Genomic DNA, 18,369 nt, shown 5'->3' with positions numbered 1-18,369 from the left:
TCTCTTGCTTCTTTCCTTCCTCCCTTTCTTGACTTCCTTCATCTCGTGGTTTCCTCTATCTTGGCGATAGGGCCGTGGAAAAGGTGGACTCCTTGGGAAGACAGAAAGAAAGATGGCTCCACCTCAGATATCCCATCCCAGTGGCCACTTGTCTCTCTCTCTCTCTTCCCCCACAACTTTTTCTTTATTATTTTTTTTCAAAGTCAGGCCCCCCCAGTTTGCCTCCTTGCTCCAAGCGCTCACTGCTGCTCTTGCTGCTGCTGCCGCATGGCCAGGAAAGACAGGTTTGGAGTCCAAGGGCCTACCTGACTTTCCTCCATCCCTCCCTTCTCCGTTCCACTTTCGTCGTGCGTTACTACCCTGTGGTTTTCAAAAAAGCTGCCCTTTGCTGTGACTCCTCCTTTGGGGAAGCAAAGGGGAGAGCCAGGTGGCAATTGTAAGCCCCCCCTGCCACAATCAAAACCCTCCTGACAGATGACCATGCCACCTCTGCTGAAAATCCTCCACCAGACTCTGAGGCAACATATGTCACTGTCTGAAACAACTTGAAGATACACAACAACAATAATCCTAATTAACTTTACTCTCTCATCAGCCTAAAGCAGGACCACACTTCTCATTGAAAGACTGGTACACTTTTGCATTGGTCAAAATCGTTCTTCATTTTATATATTGTATTGATCTTTCTTTCTAGGGTTTTTTTTTTTGCACACAAATAAGACATATGCAATGTGCATAAGAATGTGTTCATGTTTTTTTTTCAAACTATAGTCTGGCCCCCCAACAGGGTGAGGGACTGTGAACTGGTCCTCAGCTTAAAAAGTTTGGACATCCCCGGTTTAACGTATGAAGCTACACTGCAGAGAATCATAGAATCATAGAGTTGGAAGAGACCTCATGGGCCATCCAGTCCAACCCCCTGCCAAGAAGCAGGAATATTGCATTCAAATCACCCCTGACAGATGGCCATCCAGCCTCTGTTTAAAAGCTTCCAAAGAAGGAGCCTCCACCACACTCCGGGGCAGAGAGTTCCACTGCTGAACGGCTCTCACAGTCAGGAAGTTCTTCCTCATGTTCAGATGGAATCTCCTCTCTTGTAGTTTGAAGCCATTGTTCCACGTCCTAGTCTTCAGGGAAGCAGAAAACAAGCTTGCTCCCTCCTCCCTGTGGCTTCCTCTCACATATTTATACATGGCTATCATATCCCCTCTCAGCCTTCTCTTCTTCAGGCTAAACATGCCCAGCTTCTTAAGCCGCTCCTCATACGGCTTGTTCTCCAGACCCTTTATCATTTTAGTCGCTCTCCTCTGGACACATTCCAGCTTAGTGGTTTGTTGTATTTGTTACATTTGTTGTATTTTGCTGAATGGCCAACACAGCTGTCCCTAAAATGTCGTCATTCATGCTTACCAGAACACCTATTTTTCTTGACAAGAACACTTCATGTTAGCATTTAATTCTTCAGAAGAATGGAGGGGAAATACCAAATAATCTTATTTCTTTTATTCAGCAACTACTTTATGATTTTCTTGGCTGCACTCTAGTAATAACAGCTTAAAGGACTTTTTTATATTCTTTTTTTATTGACTATCTCCTGAATTGTTTTTTCACTTTAACTTAGCAACCTGTATAGCAGACAAGCCTAGTAGGGTATTTAGTACATATATGTCGGATCCTCAAGGGTTATGGCTTTTGCCAGATGAAGCACTTTTGATTTTGAAGCTGATGAAACACAGTGCTATTATTGATCTGTGCATGACATAGCCTGTCTCTCTGCTGGCAGAGTGTAGCAACATTTATCCAGGAATTTGTGAAATGTCACTTGGATCATGTTCATAAGGTAAACTGTGCAAAAAAAACCTAGGATCTGAGTGGAGAATCTATGTGGAATTGGACGTGACTGTCTTATCCCTATATCCTATATTTTAGCTCAGTGATATTTGTTCACCCAGTGGCTGCAGTTTTTCTATTATGTTTCGGAGAAGTATGATTATCATTTGAAATACCTGCCCCAATAAACTTATACTATTTTCCACTCTGTTTTCAAATGCACTTGGGATCAGAATATTTTAAGTCAGTAAATGTGATCTGAACAACAGAAGTCAATAATTTCTGTTCTGTTTGTAACAAATTGATGGTTCTCATACATCACAGAAGAAGAGAATCTGCTTATATTCCCTGTAGGAATTTCCTTGCTAGTCTCAGCTCACCTACAGGTGTGTGTGTGTGTATGTGTGTGCCTGTCTCATTAAAAACCCAGCATGCACAGTGGTCACAAATCTATGACTTTGATCTCATGGTAATGCCATCCCCAAAAAAATTCTGCACTGCACATGTTTTCAAAATGTTTGGATATGCATTTCAAAAAATATAAATGAATTATTTATTTTAAAATGTACAGGCAGGCTTTTTCCCAAACTAAACTAGCAAATCAAAAGAGAAATGAGCTTTGTACTATGTTTATTTTAAAACAGCTTTTTTTGTAATAGTAAAATAATACAGTATTCTACAAAAATGCACACAACTTTTATCTTTAATGTGACTGTTCAAATGATTAGCACTATAACTGTGTGAACATGAAGATAACTGAGACCAATACAAACATTAAAGTCTAAATCACAATAAATGCTAGAAAACAAACACTTTTCATTTTAGTATTCTGTATTATTACAGTATTTTAGTTTTCTCTGATTCCAGTTAAATTGTTCTAGGATTTGTGATGCTGTTGCCAAAACAGTAGCATCCACGCAGAAGAATGCATTCATGTACAAAAGGAACTTGGGTAACTTGGAAGTTTGTAGATGACCAAAGAATATCAAAGAAACGGCAGAGTGTCTGTACATGCACAGAAACAGCTTTATAAGGACTTAGTGGCACATGGTTGATTAAGTGAACAGGAAGAAAAATGACAATTAGTTGGGAAGGAGGAATGGAATGAAATATCTGGAAAGTGAGAAAGGAAGGAAATGAGCCATAGATATAAAAAGTGCAATATCTCATTCGTGAGGTCAGTCTTTGTTAATTAAGGTTCCCTTTAATCCTAGGGTTCCATGAGAGGTCAGTAGGGTTTCTATGAGAGATTGTGATTAGAAAAAAATAAACAAATTGTTGGCCTGGGGGGCAGGTGGTAGAGTAATTTATTTATACAGGGGTCTGAAAATTATTTCAGGAATTCCTCCAGAATAAAAAAAGGTTGGGGAAAACTGCTCCAGCTAGAGTGAGTGTATGGTTAAATTGTGATTTAAACCAGTTACTACCTGGTACACAGATTACATTGTTAGTCACTATTAGTTGGATCTGTCCTGATTTTTTATATATTCATCATAGCAGCTTTGTTGATATTTTATTGAAACATGCCTTTTCCTCATTGCTGAATAATGATTTCCTGCCTTGTTCTATTCATTTGCAAACCCTATGAAAAGTGCCTTCCTAGGCTGAATATAGTACAGCACATTGAATGTCCATTGAATCATTGAGCCAGACTCTATGGGCTATAAAGACCAATAGGGAAAGCATTCTGGAAGGGGCAGAGCCAACCCACAAAATATAATCTTGAAAAATCTGAGAACCAACAGCACAGGTGGAGTTTGCCAATATTATCCCATTGTGTTAGATGATGGCCTTTGAAATCTTGTCTTGAGTTGTTGATAACCTGAAGGCCTTTTAAAACAGAAAGAGTACATGCAGAATTAACAAGGGAATAAAAATGTCTATTTTATAATACGTTCATAGTTTGATGTCATTTGAGATGCTAGAAATCATGTCTCCAAATATTTGCATAGGTCTAAGAAAAAAAGGTCTAGACCTTCTTAATTCTTTATATGGGTTAGGTATGCTGTTTGTTTATTTATTTAGAACATTTCTAACCCACCTTTCTCTACCCCAGAGGGGATTCAAGGTGACTTACACTTAGGCAACTATTTGATGCCTTCAAAAGCAATGTACAGCTAAATTTAACAATAAAATAGAATTATAAAATACCTTAAAACATTTAAACATATAAAACAATGTCTTCACTTTTATGTTCTCATGTTAGTGTTCACTTCTCGCCCTTTTGGCTAAGATCAATTGTAGTGTTCGGCATATTTTCTAGAGGTTCCACCATTCAGACATGTCTAGAACTACTTTATATTTAAATGGGAAGGCTGAGAACATTTGTGGAACTTGTTTCCAAAAGGTACCAAATCCATTTGAACACATTTTATAGGAACTGAAAAAAATGTGCTGAGGATATGCATCCTTTTGCTACAAAAGCAATTTGCCAGTTTGATTTGATCCATTTTGATAGTTTTTGATTTGTACATAATATTCTACTCCCAGCCAACAATGTATTGCTGCCTATAATGTATTTTTCATTTGTGTGTGTGTGTAGACCTTTTGGAACTGGTACCTTTTGGAAAAAAGCTCTACATTTGGATTTGCAGTAACAACAATAGTTAAGTGTTAGCATACACATGCTTTCCATGCTTTGTGCTAAGTCCAGGTCAAAGTACGAAACACACACACACACACACACACATACACACACACAAACTTTATAACTAATGGAACAATCGCTCAGACTTGATCTAAAATATTTCTCAAATTCCACGGAGTTAAAGGTTGGAAGAAAAAGAAGGAAGTGAAAAATATGAGTAAGGAAGCAAAGGATAGTGAAAGATTAAAAGATCTCTCTGCATATTGTAGAGAGAAAAATGTTCTCCTTAGCCTAAAAAAACTCTTTGCTACAAATAAATTTCCAGGATTCCCTTCTCCTGTGTACATAATGAGTGATTTTCATAATTTGGAAAAAAGATTTATCTACTTTATGGAACACCTACATTGAATCTAAGTAATTAACAGATTTAAAATAAGTCCTTTCCCCAAGAAATATTGTGTTCATTCCTGTTTTACTGTGTTTTATGTTGACTATATGTAGAGCAGATGGAACTATTTTTCCCTCAGTGAGTGTTAATGTGGTGTGTGTGGTGTGTGAACATTTGAATACATAGTGCTGCTTTTCTGCATTTTGTAATGACTTGTAGGAACTGTGAATTTCCCTGGCTGGTTCAAGTGCAAACTTATGGTATTTAGCTGGGGTAAAATTCAGATTAGGATGTGGTATTGTTACAACAGTTGTATGAAATAGCTTAATTTGGCCAGTCTGAATGTCTTGTTTTTCTTCCCCCAGTATTTGAAGGAAAGCCCCTTACAATCCTTTAATACCCAAAGATTCCTTTAAATGCTCTACATATTGGGTAAACTGGTGCTTACAACCAAAGTTAAACAGAATTTGGAATGTATAATAGACAATATATACATTTCTTATGTCAAAAAATCAAAGAATCAATCATAGTGCTTGCTTGTGTTCAACTAAGTATTCATAATTGGTTTTGCATAAAGCACATTTTATTCTGTAAAAGTAGGTGAGAGGAAGTGAAAAAGATGTGAGTGTGACTACAGTATACTATAGAAATAGATCTCCCCTAAAATGTATGGGAAAATACAATGAAAGCTGTAATTGGATTCATAAACCCTTAAAAATTCTAATCAAGCACATTTAAAATGAGTACAGGAAACGTATGTCAGTGTTTACCTGTGTGTGTAAATAAACATTTCACAACTCGTTCAAAGAAATGTCATTATTTAACACCATTGCAAATTCCTAAATTTTTCCAGTTCTTAATTACGTTATTTATCTTCTGATACATAGAGAACAATTGATTAATCTGCCACTGTTTACTAGTGTTTCTTTTTTTTCCCACAATCAAAAGCTAGACATTTATGTGAAAGTACAGGCAGTCCCCAAGTTACAAACATCTGGCTTACAAACGACTCATAGTTAAGAATAGTGGTGCGACAACAGGAAGTGAGAGAAATCTACCCCCAGGGAGGGAAATTCACTCCTGAAAGAGATATTACCATGGGGAAAAGGTGTCTCCACTGAAGCATTCTCACCAATCCTTGTTTCCACAACAAGCCAAATTGCTGGAGTTACACTTAGAAAATGTACCTCTTTTGACTTATCTTTATCATAACTTGAGGACCACCTGTTGTTTACAGAGACTGGTTGGGTGTTTAAGTCACAACTTATATATTAAAAGTAATGCATGCAAATATATATTTGTAACATTGTAGATCACTAGATCCTATTATTCCTAGGTGAATTTTCTTCTTCAACATGAAAAACATGTAATCTGTAATTTTCAATCATGACCTACAATCAAAATGTCCATTATCACCGATGACTTCTATTAACATTAGGAAAATTATTTGAGCCAGGAGTTTCCATGCTTTTGCTCTAGGTCTTTGGGGTCTCACTTTTACTAATGGGGATTAGTTGTTTTAAAGCGTTGTTTAAACATGATAAGAAAGTAGTGACCACATCTAGTCTTCCCAATAATTTGCATCTTATGCAATGAGGCACAATCTACCGGGGGAGGGGGGAAGGGAGCAAAGATGCGTCAAATGCTGTGCTGAGATGAAAATGTACACAACTTTAATGGGTACAACTAATGTCACTTTGTGTAGGTTTCACATCTCTGATAATTATTTGCTCAGCCTGAGATTCAGTGACCAGTCCAGCCTATTTACTTGGGGAACAATGGGAATGGCAGGGGATAATGGCTCCAATGCAGCGTCAACTATTAGATGGCATTCACCCTGCCATTGAGAAGCATAGCTGAACTCTGTATCTGCCCCAGCACCCCAGGACACTTAATTAATCTATACTCCCCAGAAGTGAATTTATCCCAGGCTAGACTTTCATTTAACTAGTACGACACTTTTCCTCAAAAAAGGGAATGTGTGAAAGTCCAAAAGAGAGAGAGAGAGTTTGTGCTGAGAATCAGAACTGAATCATGGAGAGAGAGAGAAACATTTTTAGTTCAGGAATGTTTTCTTGCAAAATTAATGCTGTTATAGGAAAAGTAGCGATGGAGGGGAAATCGAAAATTCATTCAAGAGGGGAATTCTGTGTATGGGAAAGAGATTGTGAACGAAGGAGCACCATTCTAGGGAGTATGAAAGGGAAGTCCTGATTCCTCTGCTTTCTAAAACTTGTATGGATTCTTTTTCCTTACCACAAAATGATATTCATGATCATGTAGCTCAAGCTTTCAATTCTGATCCTCTAAAATGGCTTCAGCTCTTATTGAATGAGAAAGGCAATCCTCTTGTCTCCAGAACACAGACTGCATTATGCTGAATATTTTGAGTACTACTCAATTGGCAAGAATTGACGCAAGTTGAGGATTGAGAGGTAAATTGTGAGAAGGAGAGAGAAAGCAGGACATTTTAAATCAGGAAGAGAAAAGAACATGAACTGGAACAGCTGCAGAATATGCAGCAGTGTGTGTTTTTTCGTGGCCTAAAAGATGTCTCCATGTAATGGCGAAAGGTGCCATGGTGGAATGTAGGAAACAGAAGTGCATTCAGCACTGCATTTTCATCCCATTCCTTGGCTCATGAGCTACAACTTGCACTTTCCCATTCCTCTGCTCCTGGTTACGGTTGGCCATGTTTTACGACAGTTCTCACCATAAGTTATTGGGCAATGTTTTAAGTTTAGATAATTGTTTTATATGCTTGGGGTTTTATCTTTTATTGTATTATATGTTTATTTTTATGGTGTTCCAAGCACATTGTGCTGTATGTAAGCCGCCCCAAGTCCCTTAGGGGAGATGGAGGTGAGGTACAAAAATAAATTTGTTGTTGTTGTTGTTGTTGTTCTACAGCTGGGCTTTCGACCCAATAAATGTTTCCGCGGCCCTGGTATGTAGGTATATAAAATAGGTATAAACATCAAAAATCTACTGATAACAAATAACATTTTCAAGCCATGCTAAACAGGCTGATTTTCCTTCTTGTGAAGAAATTATGCACAAATTCTGCAAGAGTGCACTGTAAACACTGTACAACAGATTTGTGTAAATGTAAAAAACAGTCACTAGCCAATGTTCAGAAAAAAAGTCGGAACTCCAACATTGAACTAGGGGGTCCGCATTTGTGGTCAGGACCCAGAGTTTAAGAAACAGTGTTCAAAAGAATGAAGCACCAAGATAAAACTTGTACATATTCATTTCTATTTCATGTCCCCAACACAGTGCTATAATTGCTTATCTTATAATACATAGAAGGCTAGGCATACCTCCGTTTGTTATAATTTAAAATATTCAACTTCAGTGCATAAGGTAGCGGCGTACAAACTCTTCATTCATACCTGTAACTGACCAAATATGGCCCTTTGAACTAAAGGTACAGTAGCATCACACTGGAAGAAGAAAAAATTCTGAAAGGGAGAATATTCTTAAAAGCATTGTTTGTTCTCCACCAGAACATATCTATTTCTCTGTTGGGATGTAGTTTAAACACTTCATTAGAGATTGGCATTTTCCGTGCTTTTAAGCATCTTTAAAAGCCGCTTTGTTAATTGCAAACCATATTTAGTATGACCTCATAATAATGTAGCACACCTCAAGTGTCATGGCTGTCTGGGCTTCATGTGCCAAAGCACTGTTCATTTATACTAGACAACTGAACTTCAAGGGGAACCAAGTCTTGATAGGCAATTAGCGATAATTAGGAAGATTCAACTCGATGAGGTGTCAACATTGGATTGCTTTTTTAAAAAGAGTTGAATGTCAGGGACTTGAAAATAAACTTTTTTCCCTCCTGACATACAGGTATGGCATATAAAATATGAAATGTTAATTTAACTTTTCTGCTTATTATTCATGGGCAATATTATTTTGTCATTCAGCTAGTACTTTGACAGAGTGCAAGGGATGTTAAAATAGTGCTGCTGGAATAAAAGATTAATCTACCACTGGCCAATTAACCAAAGGGTACTTAATGGTCTCTAAAGGCTGATGAAGTCTAGCAACTATCTAAAGTACTCGTTAAAAAGTCCTTTGCTTTACCTTGGTTTGTCTGACATTTTGTGAAATACACTATTCTGTTCCAGTAAGTATCTGGACATAGTTTATAAATGTGTAACCTTGGCAGCTATTACTAAACCGAGCCACTAAGTAAATGGCAATTTTAAGATTTTTCTTCTCTTCCTGTTTGTTCTGCTTGTCTTCTAAATTGTCCATTAGGTACCAGAAAAAATGACTCTATTCCTTAAAAATAAAAATTCCTGGACAAAAATTAGAAACTGGGTTAATGAATTTTTTATTCTCTTGTCTGAAATCATTTGCTGGCGAAACTTATCTGGTAGTCATGTATATATTCAAACTTCCAAACTGAAAAGGGTATTTAATCTATTCTCACACAAAAATTCAAAATAAAAATTCAACACATCTGTAAATACATCATACAGTTATGAGTATACGCACCTTAATCCCACATAATGCTATAATTTTGTAAATGGCCACTAAAGTTTGTCTGATAATTATAATTGATCCAGTCTGTTGCAGAAGTAGCCATTTTCCTTTCCTTACATCTTAACGGTCCCTAGCAAAGCAAGCCTATTTATATTTCCATTCACTTGCCACTTCAACTATCAAAGTCGTCATGTTAGGTAATGTTGGCTGGAGGGAGATGTGCAACTGGAAAGCACTGTAAACATCTCTGAAGGAAAATCCAAGAGCTGAGGAAATTACATTTTGCTATCAACTTTAAAACATGCTCTGATGTTATTTCATAATATACAATTCCACACTTTCAAGTACAGAGTTTAAATGTATAGCAGCACAATAAGATTCCTTGCAAAACATTATCTTCACTGATTATGAATGGAAAGCAGAGATAGCCAAGTTCGGCGGGTTCATAGGCTAATTTTTAAAGCTTTTTAGGGTCTCAAAAATAACACACCAAACATTTTGAATATGCTGGAAGTCTTAATTTTTTAAAAAAGATTTAGTTATATTATGCATAATGTTGTCCTTTTGCTGTACTAAAAGTATGAATTGCAACTACATTTGGCTTAAGGGTATACAATTCAATTTATCTTTTCCCCCCTCTTCTTCCTCTCTCTCCTGGCTTCATTATCAGGAAAAGTTGATCTGAGGGAAATGTGAAACTGCAAAGCAAACCAGGAGTGTGTGAGGTGAGAGGGAGGCATGTAGCCGTGGGGGTCACACTTTGTCCCCCTGCTATAAACGCTTAGGCTCACCTTCTGGTCAAGAAAACTGCATGATAGGTTTGCCTTAGGGCATAAAACAAGTCATTTTATTACAGGTAGTCCCCAAGTACAAACAAGATAGGCTATGTAGGTTTGTTCTTAAGCTGAATTTGTATGTCAGTCAGAATAGGTACATTTTGAAGTGTAACTCTAGCCAAAAATATTTTAAAGCTATTGATAGCATAGGGAAGGGTTGACACCCCTGTGGTGTTTGTTTTGCTGTCTGGGCCCTGTTCAGAAGATTTTACCTCATTTTCTGTCCCTGTGAGACTTAGATTTTGAAAAAAAATTGCCTTGTTGTGGAAACAAAAATTGGTGAGAAAGCTTCAGTGGAGGAGACACATATTCCTTATGATAACTCTTTCAGGAGTGAATTTTCCTTCCAAGGGGTAGCTTTCTCTCACTTCCTGTTGCCTTGCTCCTGTTTGTAACTATGAGTCGCTTGTAAGTCAGATGTTTGTAACTCGGGGAGTACCTGTAATAATGGGATCTCACAAAAAATTTATTGATATATTTTTTTAAAAAATAAAAGAATATATTAACAGCACTGCTAAAACAGTTTAAAACACCTGGAAAACATAATAAAAAGATGGTGATGATTTTTTTATCGTGTCAGAAGCGACATGAGAAACTGCAAGTTGCTTCTGGTGTGAGAGAATTGGCCATCTGTAGAGACGTTGCCCAAGGGACGCCAAGATGTGTTACCATCTTGTGGGAGGCTTCTCTCATTTCTCCATATGGGAATCTGGAGTTGACAGATGGGAGCTCACCCCATCTTGTGGATTCAAACCGATGATGATGATGATGATGATGATGATGACAACAATAGGGTTGTAGGTTTTTTGGGCTATATGGCCATGTTCTAGAAGCATTCCCTCCTGATGTTTCACCTGCATCTATCGCAAGCATCCTCAGAGGTTGTGAGACTTCACAACCTCTGAGGATGCTTTCTATAGATGCAGGTGAAACGTCAGGAGAGAATGCTTCTAGAACATGGCCATATAGCCTGAAAAACCTACAACAACCCAGTAATTCCAGTCATGAAAGCCTTTGACAAAACAACAACAGGTTTTTTTGATGCCTGTCTTTCCATGCGGTTTGACAGCTAACAGACAGCTAACATACAGAACCAAAATCCACACAAGACCAACACCAACATTTCTTGAGCCTTCTGAACAAGTAATCCACCCCAGCAGAAGAGAATACAAATAAACAAAAAGCTATTTTGTTTAGCTAAACTTTTTATTTAAACTATTCATTCCATACAAACTTTTAATATTATTCTGTTCTATGCTTCATATTCACCCACATCTTTGGAGAAACCATAAACAGGTCATAGCAGGTATAATTCAAACTAAACAAAGGAAATGTAGCCCCCCAGGCATGAGTTTACATAAAGGCAACATCAGTACTCAAACATAGTAGTGTTGGTTGCTGAGGGTTTCTATTTAGGCAAGGTACACCTCTTTGCTGTTCAAATGAACTCGGATGATAATAGCAACAGCCAGCAGATGTATAGGCAAGCTGACTGAATTTAGAATAAAGAGCATGCATTATTCCAAAAACACTCTAGATGACTGGCGGCAGGCTGGAATAACATCTATATACTTTTTTAAAAGACACATTTCTTTTCCCTGCACACACACAAGGTCCTCAGAGGATTTTAATTGTGTGTGTTATGTGTGTGAATCCACAATTCCTATATTAGAACACAATTAAATGAGATGTCTTCAAAGTGGAAATAGACAGTACAGCAGGGCTTTGATAAGGCACAGGTTTGTAGGATGGGCCAAAGGGCCAATATTTAATAACACCTTTATTTTTTGTTTTTAATTTACAACATTATAGCACCCTATACAATATATATGGAAAATAAAATTACAGTACATTACATGCAAAGTCTTTTCTACGTCTTTTCCAAAAAGTAATTAGAATATCACATGCCCTTGTGACTTTTGGCACACCCTGTATATTAACTTCCATGCCCTCAAACAGTATGCTGAAATCTTCTTTGGGTACTGTTTGCTTCCTTTCATGCACCATGTTTAGACACCTGGAATTTATCATTTATTTATATAATTTGTCATATTTTATCATTTATTAATTAAGGTCATTGTTTATGATGTATACATCTGGAGATTTTTCTTTGGAAGGAGTAAAACGAGTAGGCAGATTGTGGTCAGAATCCTATTGGTGGCATGCATGCGTGCAACTCAAATTTACGCATTATGTGTTTTGACTTGATTGGGGCATATGGAACTTTAATCCACCCAAAATCTCCATACCCAACACTTCCCAAGTCCTCATAGGGCTCTGCTCCGTCTATTAAACTTTTTTTTGTCGTGTCAGGAGTGACTTGAGAAACTGTAAGCTGCTTCTGGTGTGAGAGAATTGGCTGTCTGCAAGGACGTTACCCAGGGGACACCCAGATGTTTTGATGTTTTACCACCCTGTGGGAGGCTTCTCTCATATCCCTGCATGGAGAGCTGGAGCTGATAGAGGGAGCTAATCCGCGCTTTCCCTAGATTTGAACTTCCAACCTGTCGGTCTTCAGTCCTGCTGGCACAGGGTTTTAACAGTCTCTGTTGTCTAGCCCTTGGCTATATTTAATAGCTATAAGTATGTGCTGCATTGACTTTTACAAGGAGAAGTGTAGTAATGCATGTTTGGAGTATTGCGCTTATCTGGATGCAAGAGATTAGCCCAAGGTTCAGGTTCAGTGTAATAACTATATGGTTTTATTTCATAGTGCTTTGAATCTTTTTATGCTTGGTTTTTTCCCTGAATAACAGCTTTCAATATAATAAGTGCCTGTCATATACATAGGAATAGGAGCATACATAATAACACCTAAAGAGCAAATTTTGGCTGCTATAACTTATCTGTCCATCTTATACCCCCTCCCCAAATTATGTCCATCTTTTGTGTATGTTGCATTATTTGCATCTCTGAATGCAATAATCCCAATTGTCCAGTTTTTAATAATATCACTTGGTTGCTAGTATTTATTTTGAATGAATTTAGAATGTTGGCCATTTGTCCTATTTTAAATTAGTTCTATTTTTTGTGTATGTGTGTGTTCCTTCCAGATGATGTAATGATACTTGTTCATTCGTTCAGTCGTCTCCGACTCTTCGTGACCTCATGGACCAGCCCACGCCAGAGCTCCCTGTCGGCCGTTACCACCCCCAGCTCCCTCAAGGTCAGTCCAGTCACTTCAAGGATGCCATCCATCCATCTTGCCCTTGGTCGGCCCCTCTTCCTTTTGCCTTCCACTTTCCCCAGCATAATTGTCTTCTCTAGGCTTTCCTGTCTCCTCATGATGTGGCCAAAGTACTTCAACTTTGTCTCTAGTATCTTTCCCTCCAGTGAGCAGTCAGGCTTTATTTCCTGGAGGACGGACTGGTTGGATCTTCTCGCAGTCCAAGGCACTCTCAGCACTTTCCTCCAACACCACAGCTCAAAAGCATCGATCTTCCTTCGCTCAGCCTTCCCTAAGGTCCAGCTCTCACATCCGTAGGTGACTACAGGGAATACCATGGCTTTGACTAGGCGGATCTTTGTTGCCAGTCTGATGTCTCTACTCTTCACTATTTTATCGAGACTGGACATTGCTCTCCTCCCAAGAAGTAAGCGTCTTCTGATTTCCTGGCCACAGTCTGCATCTGCAGTAATCTTTGCACCTAGAAATACAAAGTCTGTCACAGCCTCCACGGTTTCTCCCTCTATTTCCCAGTTGTCAATCATTCTTGTTGCCATAATCTTGGTTTTTTTGACGTTTAGCTGCAACCCGGCTTTTGCGCTTTCTTCTTTCACCTTGATTAGAAGGCTCCTCAGCTCCTCCTCGCTTTCGGCCATCAGGGTGGTGTCATCTGCATATCTGAGGTTGTTAATGTTTCTTCCAGCAATTTTTACCCCAGCTTTGCATTCATCCAGCCCCGCACATCGCATGATGTGTTCTGCATACAAGTTAAAAAGGTTGGGTGAGAGGATGCAGCCTTGCCGTACGCCTTTCCCAATCTTGAACCAGTCTGTTGTTCCATGGTCAGTTCTGACTGTTGCTACTTGGTCCTTGTACAGATTCCTCAGGAGAGAGACAAGGTGACTTGGTATCCCCATACCACCAAGAACTTGCCACAATTTATTATGATCCACACAGTCAAAGGCTTTAGAATAGTCAATGAAGCAGAAGTAGATGTTTTTCTGAAACTCCCTGCCTTTCTCCATTATCCAGCAGATATTGGCAATCTGGTCTCTCGTTCCTCTGCCTTTTCTAAACCCAGCTTGAACATCTGGCAACTCTCGCTCCATGTCTTGCTGGAGTCTTCCTTGCAGGATCTTGAGCATTACCTTACTGGCATGAGAAATAAGGGCCACTGTACGGAAGTTGGAGCAGTCCTTCGCATTTCCCTTTTTTGGTATGGGGATATAAGTTGATTTTTTCCAGTCTGATGGCCATTCTTGTGTTTTCCATATTTGCTGGCAAATGGCATGCATCACCTTGACAGCATCATCTTTTAAGATTTTAAACAGTTCAGCTGGGATCCCGTCGTCTCCTGCTGCCTTGTTGTTAGCAATGCTTCTTAAGGCCCATTCAACCTCACTCCTCAGGATGTCTGGTTCTAATTCATTCACCACACCATCATAACTATCCTCAATATTATTATCCTTCCTATACAGATCTTCTGTATAGTCTCGCCACCTTCTCTTGATCTCTTCAGCTTCTGTTAGGTCCCTGCCATCTTTGTTTCTTATCATACCAATTTTTGCCTGAAATTTACCTCCAATGTTTCTAATTTTCTGGAAGAGGTCTCTTGTCCTTCCTATTCTGTTGTCTTCTTCCACTTCCATGCATTGCTTATTTAAAAATAGTTCCTTATCTCTTCTAGCTAACCTCTGGAATTGCGCATTTAACTGGGCATATCTCCCCTTACTATCACTGTTTCCTTTTGCTTTCCTCCTTTCTTGGGCTACTTCCAGTGTCTCAGCAGACAACCATTTTGCCTTCTTGGTTTTCTTTTTCTTTGGAACGTACTTTGTTGCCGTCTCCTGAACAATGTTGCGGACTTCTGTCCATAGTTCTTCTGGGACTCTGTTTACTAAATCTAGTCCTTCAAATCTGTTCTTCACTTCCACTGTATATTCGCTAGGAATGTTAGTGAGATCATATCTAACTGGTCTGTGTATTTTCCCTGATCTCTTTAGTTTTATTTTAAATTGAGCAATAAGAAGTTCGTGGTCTGAGCTACAGTCAGCCCCAGGTCTTGTTTTCACCGACTGGATGGATGTCCGCCACCTTTGGCTGCAAAGGATGTAGTCAATCTGATTTCGGTGCTGACCATCTGGTGAAGTCCATGTGTAAAGCCGTCTTTTAGGTTGTTGGAAGAGAGTGTTTGTTATACACAGTGAGTTTTCCTGGCAAAATTCTATCAGCCTGCGTCCCGCTTCATTTTGTTCTCCCAGCCCATGCTTGCCTGTGATCCCAGTTGTCATTTGACTTCCCACCTTGGCATTCCAGTCTCCTGTAATGAAAATAATGTCTCTTTTTGGTGTATTATCCAGTAGGTCCTGCAGATCCTCATAGAACTGATCTACTTCTGCTTCTTCAGCAGCTGTGGTTGGGGCGTATATTTGGATCACTGTGATGTTGAAAGGCTTTCCTTGCACTCGAATTGAGATCATTCTGTCATTTTTTGGGTTGTATCCAAGCACCGCTTTAGCGAATTTCCTATTAATTATGAAGGCTACTCCATTTCTTCGATGTTCCTCTTGTCCGCAGTAGTAGATCTGGTGGTCATCTGATGTGAAGTGGCCCATTCCAGTCCATTTCAATTCGCTGACCCCCAGAATGTCTATCTTTAGTCTTGACATCTCACCAATAACAACATCCAATTTGCCCTGGCTCATAGATCTTACATTCCAGGTTCCTATGGTGTGTTGATCTTTAGAGCATCGGATTCGTCGTTCACCTCCAGTACCGTCGGCCGCTAGCCTTCCTTTCGGCTTTGAGCTAGCTGCGTCATCACATCTGGGGCTAGTTGAACTTATCCTCTGCTCCTCCCCAGTAGCATTTTGGCCATCTTCCGACCTGGGAGTCCCATCTTCCAATGGCATATCGACATATCTCTGGTTGTACTGGTCCATTTAGTTTTCTTGGCAAGGATACTGGAGTGGTTTGCCATTGCCTTCCCCAGGGATCACGCTTGGTCTGACCTCTCTGCCACGACCGTCCCGTCTTGGGTGGCCCTTCACGGTTTCGCTCATGACATCATTGAGGTGCTCAAGCTCCAGCGCCCCGACAAGGCGGTGATCCTTTGCTGGAGTTAATGATACTAGTGATGAAAAAAAAAGTAGATTTGGTGGGTTAGGAGAAGTAAAAGTGATAATGACCACCAATTGAAAAGAGTAAAAAATGATAAGCAAATACAAACTTTTGAATCTTATCTTTTTATCAAATCTATAGGCAAAGTTGAGGAAGAATGCTTTCCTCTTTTTCCCCCCAGTATGTTTTTCAATACTTGCTCTTTTCTCTTCCTTTTTATATTTTTCTGTTCTGTGAATACTTTCAAACCTCTATCTTTAATTTCCTGCCTTCCTTGTTCAAAGTTGTGTACTTATTTTAAAATATTTGCATTAGAGTATATCTGTTTCTTTTCTCCCTATTTTAGTCCAAAATACCCTGAATCCTCAGCCGGCAATTCTGAGGTTTAGTATCTTTTGCAGTACCTAATTGGGAGTCTTCACAAGGGAAGTTTTCCACTCCTTTGAGATTTTGCAATACCATTCTGTCTAATTGTTCCTTATGCTAAACTACCATATTATAAGCATCTTTGGAATATTAAAATAGTACTATTGTTGGGCTCTTTAGGAACCTTTGACTGTTATGCCATTAAAAGCTTGGTGGCTTTTTGCTGACTACAGACCAGTAAAAGGTTATTCTAGCTGTTAACAGATATTTTTGCCCCAACAATGATCTTATATATTCTGCATCATAACAACATTAAAGCAAATAGCAAATACTTTTCAGGCACACTCTGCTACATCATTTTTGTTGGGAAAATAGCCCTGGTTTGTTGTCAGACGTTCAAGAAGACTGAGATAGTTTGTTTGCATGCTATTCATTTGAACTAAATCCCTAGCAAGCCTCATCTGCTAATTGGACTTAACATTTATGTAGCTAAATGAGAAGCATTTTGGCTGGAGTATGGGGTGGTAAGACCTACCCAGTGGAATAACAACTAACATCTGTTATCTTGTCCTGCTCCAGCTTGGCTTATACCAGTTAAGTGTATTGGCCCAAGGGTCAAGGTTATGGAATTTGTGGTTCCCTGGCTATAGTGTTTACAGGAGGAGGAGCGGAAGCAGCAACTTAAAGACCAGCCAAACTCAAGTTCTGCAGTGCATATGGTGTATTTTAGTTTAACCTCTACAAGCCCTACAAATCAAATACAATTAGCAACATTGTATTCTGTCGCATTCGTCAAAGCAGTATTTAAGTAAATTTATTCAGTTGACTAGTAAAAATCTGTCAAAATTTAAACTTTGAGAATGTCTGGATATTGTTCTATTTGTTGCACAAGAAATGCCAATGGTGAGGGAGAAAACAGCAGCATCATTCTTTACAGTGTCCTCGTTCTTTGTCCCTTGTTAAATAAATATCATCATGTGCCTCTGGCCTCGCATCTCTTTCTGTCTTTAGTATCTGTTTTGCGACTGGTGACTTCAGCCAACCCATTTGCAATTTGGACAATGCACAGTGCATATGCTGTATTTTGTAATGTTAAACTGTAAAATTATACAGCACGCTGGCCTCAATGGCATATTGAAGAGAACTGTTACTATTATTACTTTATTTGGAAAACAGACCCTGATGTCCAGCCTGACTGAGTTGCAGCGAGAAAAATCAGATTTGCAAGGAAAATTGGACCACCTGACCCAATCTACCAAACTGAGAGAGGGCCTGTCTCCGGTGACATCTGGTCATACTGGAACGACACCAGCAACCCCACTAAAGAATGTCGATTTGGAAATGAAGCAGCTGCAGTGCAAATTGAAGGTGACAATCCACATTATGGAACTGTTATAAAATGTGCACTTTATTTCCTAAAGAGAATATGAAGCATTGAAAAACTGATATATGTGTGGAAATAAAATGCATTTTGAGGGATGGATAACCTTGTTATTGGTGGTCACATAACCATAATTAAATAACTTAACATTCAGTCAAATAGTATTGAACTGACTTGCTTCATGTGGTCAAAGAT

At 38.9% G+C, this 18,369-nt stretch overlaps 1 protein-coding gene across 3 annotated transcripts in view; it reads left to right on the top strand.

The window, feature by feature from the left end:
• The window catches only part of CNTLN (centlein), a 218,735-nt gene that overhangs the window by 147,136 nt on the left and 53,230 nt on the right, over window positions 1-18,369 (top strand). For all 3 annotated transcript variants that reach the window (XM_060762424.2, XM_067464370.1, XM_067464369.1), the window contains one exon: window positions 17,970-18,161. In XM_060762424.2, coding sequence (XP_060618407.2) covers window positions 17,970-18,161 — 192 coding nt within the window. The remainder of the gene's footprint in view (window positions 1-17,969; window positions 18,162-18,369) is intronic.

Source organism: Anolis sagrei, chromosome 2 (assembly GCF_037176765.1).
Source record: "Anolis sagrei isolate rAnoSag1 chromosome 2, rAnoSag1.mat, whole genome shotgun sequence".
NCBI classification, from domain to species: domain Eukaryota; kingdom Metazoa; phylum Chordata; class Lepidosauria; order Squamata; family Dactyloidae; genus Anolis; species Anolis sagrei.
Note: the sequence above shows the minus strand (reverse complement) of the source record. Positions and strands in the feature narration are given on the sequence as shown.